At 60.8% G+C, this 2,536-nt stretch overlaps 1 protein-coding gene across 1 annotated transcript in view; it reads right to left on the bottom strand.

Annotated features, from left to right (window-relative positions):
• Positions 1 to 50: 50 nt before the first annotated feature.
• Positions 51 to 2,536, bottom strand: part of TMEM63C (transmembrane protein 63C) — a gene marked incomplete at its 3' end in the record, with an annotated part of 11,621 nt that continues 9,135 nt past the window's right edge. Inside the window, exons 15-21 of the mRNA XM_010290106.1 lie at positions 2,203 to 2,289; positions 1,623 to 1,688; positions 1,357 to 1,519; positions 1,030 to 1,135; positions 653 to 820; positions 247 to 362; positions 51 to 122 (exon numbers count right to left, since the gene is read on the bottom strand). Of these exons, the coding sequence (XP_010288408.1) occupies positions 51 to 122; positions 247 to 362; positions 653 to 820; positions 1,030 to 1,135; positions 1,357 to 1,519; positions 1,623 to 1,688; positions 2,203 to 2,289 (778 nt within the window). The remainder of the gene's footprint in view (positions 123 to 246; positions 363 to 652; positions 821 to 1,029; positions 1,136 to 1,356; positions 1,520 to 1,622; positions 1,689 to 2,202; positions 2,290 to 2,536) is intronic.

The following is a 2,536-nucleotide window of genomic DNA, read 5'->3' on the forward strand; positions in this document are numbered from 1 at the left end:
CAGGGGAAGCAGGGGGGGTGGCTGCAGTGGGGCTGGGGAGGAGTACTCACGTTGGAGTTGGGGGTGGAGGAAACGCTGCTCCGCTCCACATCACTGAAGGCTCCCTCAGACTGGTCGGACATCTGGGGAGAGGGAGGCCAGGAGGAAATGACGGTTTGGGGGTCAGACTCCCCACAGCAAACGCACCCCAGAGAGGCGAGGAGGGGATGCAACAGGGCGAGGAACAGGATGGCTGCCTGCGCTCACCTGGTAGCTGGAGGGTTTCCGTGGCTGCAGCTTCTTCAGGCAGAGGCCAAAGAAAGAGAAGACGATGCAGGAGAGGAGGACCACAAAGGTGAAGAGGGTGACGGGGCGGGTGGGACCTAGAGCACAGAGATGCTGGGGCAGCACATGAGCCTCCAAGGACCTGCTGCACATCCAGCCGAGCCCCAGGCTGGTGCCTGCTTTGAGTCTTACAAGCTCTCACCTCCCTTCCCTAAACACTAGCTGGCACCCGCCTCATCTGCCAGTTCTCCACCACATCTTCCCCCTCCCATTCCCCTTCCCACCCTCCATGCCATGCTTAACCCAGGGGTGACACCAGTGGCTCATCCCCCCCAAGCGTCAGACGAGACACTCAGCAGTGGCAGGGGCAGCCCCAAGCTCTCCCTACCAAGGCGCAGGACGGAGAAGAAGAGCAGCCAGAACATGCAGAGGATGGGGGCCACCACGACCTGGCTGATGGCGGCGACATGGAGGCGCTGGTTCAGCTTGGTGGGGATGTACACGTAGTAAATGTTGTACCGGTCAACCATGTGCTTGAGCAGCATGTAGAGCAACCCTGGCGGAAAGAGAGGGGCCGTTTGGGGGGAGGACAACAGGGACAGCCGGGTCACAGGGACAGCAGGGCAAGCCGAGGGGATGATGCCCAAGGGTGCCCTCCTGTACCATGCAGGAAGCTTGCGGTCCCGTGCTGCTGCTGGTGGCTGGGACAGACTGTTGTGTGCATGGCCGGGGGCAGGGGGACCATGGGCGTGGGATCGTACTCACCGAAGGGGACGATGATGGGGCAGGTGATGCTGTAGGTCATGACGACGGAGAAGATGCAGCAGGTCCAGGCGTACTCCAGTCCAAACTGGAACTGGTAGGCTTGGCTCTGGGGCACAACAAACGGCGTCATTACTGCCTCTGCTGCTGCAAAGGCTGCAGTTGCCTTTGCACCCTGGCCCACATGATTGCCTCTCCCCATTAGCCCCCATGAGGCCTGAAGAAGTCCCCACAAGCCTCCCCACAGGACCAGGACAACCTGAGTTTCCAGTGAGCGAGTCCCTGCTGTGCCGGGGTTACACAGGCCGAGAGGTGACCAGAGCCACGTACCCGCTTGACATGGAGCCGTTCGGGCTCGGACTTGGCGAAGCAGAGCCGGGCGGTGTAGACGAGGAGGCCTGGGATGCGCAGCAGCTCCATGGCCGTCCCGATCAGGCTGGAGGTGACCACGTAGTTGACGAAGAAAGCGCCATTGTCCGGGAGGAAAACGCATCTGCCCCGGGGACACAGAGGGTGAGAGGATGCAGGTGGCCAGAAGAGCCACCAGGGACTGGTGTCGGGCACTCCCGCTTGCCCGGGAGCTCCCTGCTACTCACTGGAACTTGACATCAGCCTCGTCCAGAAAGTGGGTGTCGAAGAGCCATCGGAAAAAAAGGTCCAGGCTGGAGCAGGGAGAAAAGGAGCGTCTCAGAAAGAGGGGGAGCCGCAGAGCAATGTGGGGAGCACCCAGCGGGCGTGTGCTTTCCCCTGCCTTGGGTGGGCGAGACCCTCTGGTCCCTACATGGCCAAAGCAGCCCCTTCACAGGACCACTGCAGCATGGGTGCTCGCCTCCTGGACGGTCAGGATTGCCATAAGGGGGACTACTCAGATACCTGACCCGGTCCTTTCAGGGTCTGCTGAAGGACTAACCCCGAGCAGGGCACCACCAGCACCCTGGGGTCAGCCGTGGCAGCCTGGCAAGCTGCTCCACTCCTCTCCTTCTCTGCATGGAAGGTTTCTGTCCATGACTGTCAGGAGCAGCTCAGCACAGCCAAAGAGCAAGTGTTTTCCTCCCCAGAGACAACCATGTTTCAGTAGCAGTGGGCCCATAGCCCTTTGGGGCTGGCTCATGGGAGGCAAGGGGCCCGGGTGTGATCCTGGCTGCTGGGGAGCAGCGAGAGCAGGGTGGTCCATACCTGCTCAGCCCCAGCGAGGGCAGGATGATGACCATGAACACCAGGAAGAAGAAGCACTTGTGCATGGTGAGCTGATTTTCACTTGACCTGCAGAGAGAGGAAGCAAAAGAAGAACGCTGCACGTTTCCGAGGCAGAGCAGCCGGTGCGGCTGGGTCTCACTCTTCACCAAGGAGCTACTCCCAGCCCCAGGAAGACATGTGCATTTGATCTGTGCATCTACTGGGGCCTTGCAAAGCCTCTCCCAGGCCAGGGGGAATCATCACAAGGAATCTGCTGTAGTCAAAGTTCTTGTCCTCCCAGCCCCTCACCTCCTTCATCCCTACCCTCTCCTGC

Source organism: Phaethon lepturus, unplaced genomic scaffold (assembly GCF_000687285.1).
Source record: "Phaethon lepturus isolate BGI_N335 unplaced genomic scaffold, ASM68728v1 scaffold31736, whole genome shotgun sequence".
Taxonomy (NCBI): domain Eukaryota; kingdom Metazoa; phylum Chordata; class Aves; order Phaethontiformes; family Phaethontidae; genus Phaethon; species Phaethon lepturus.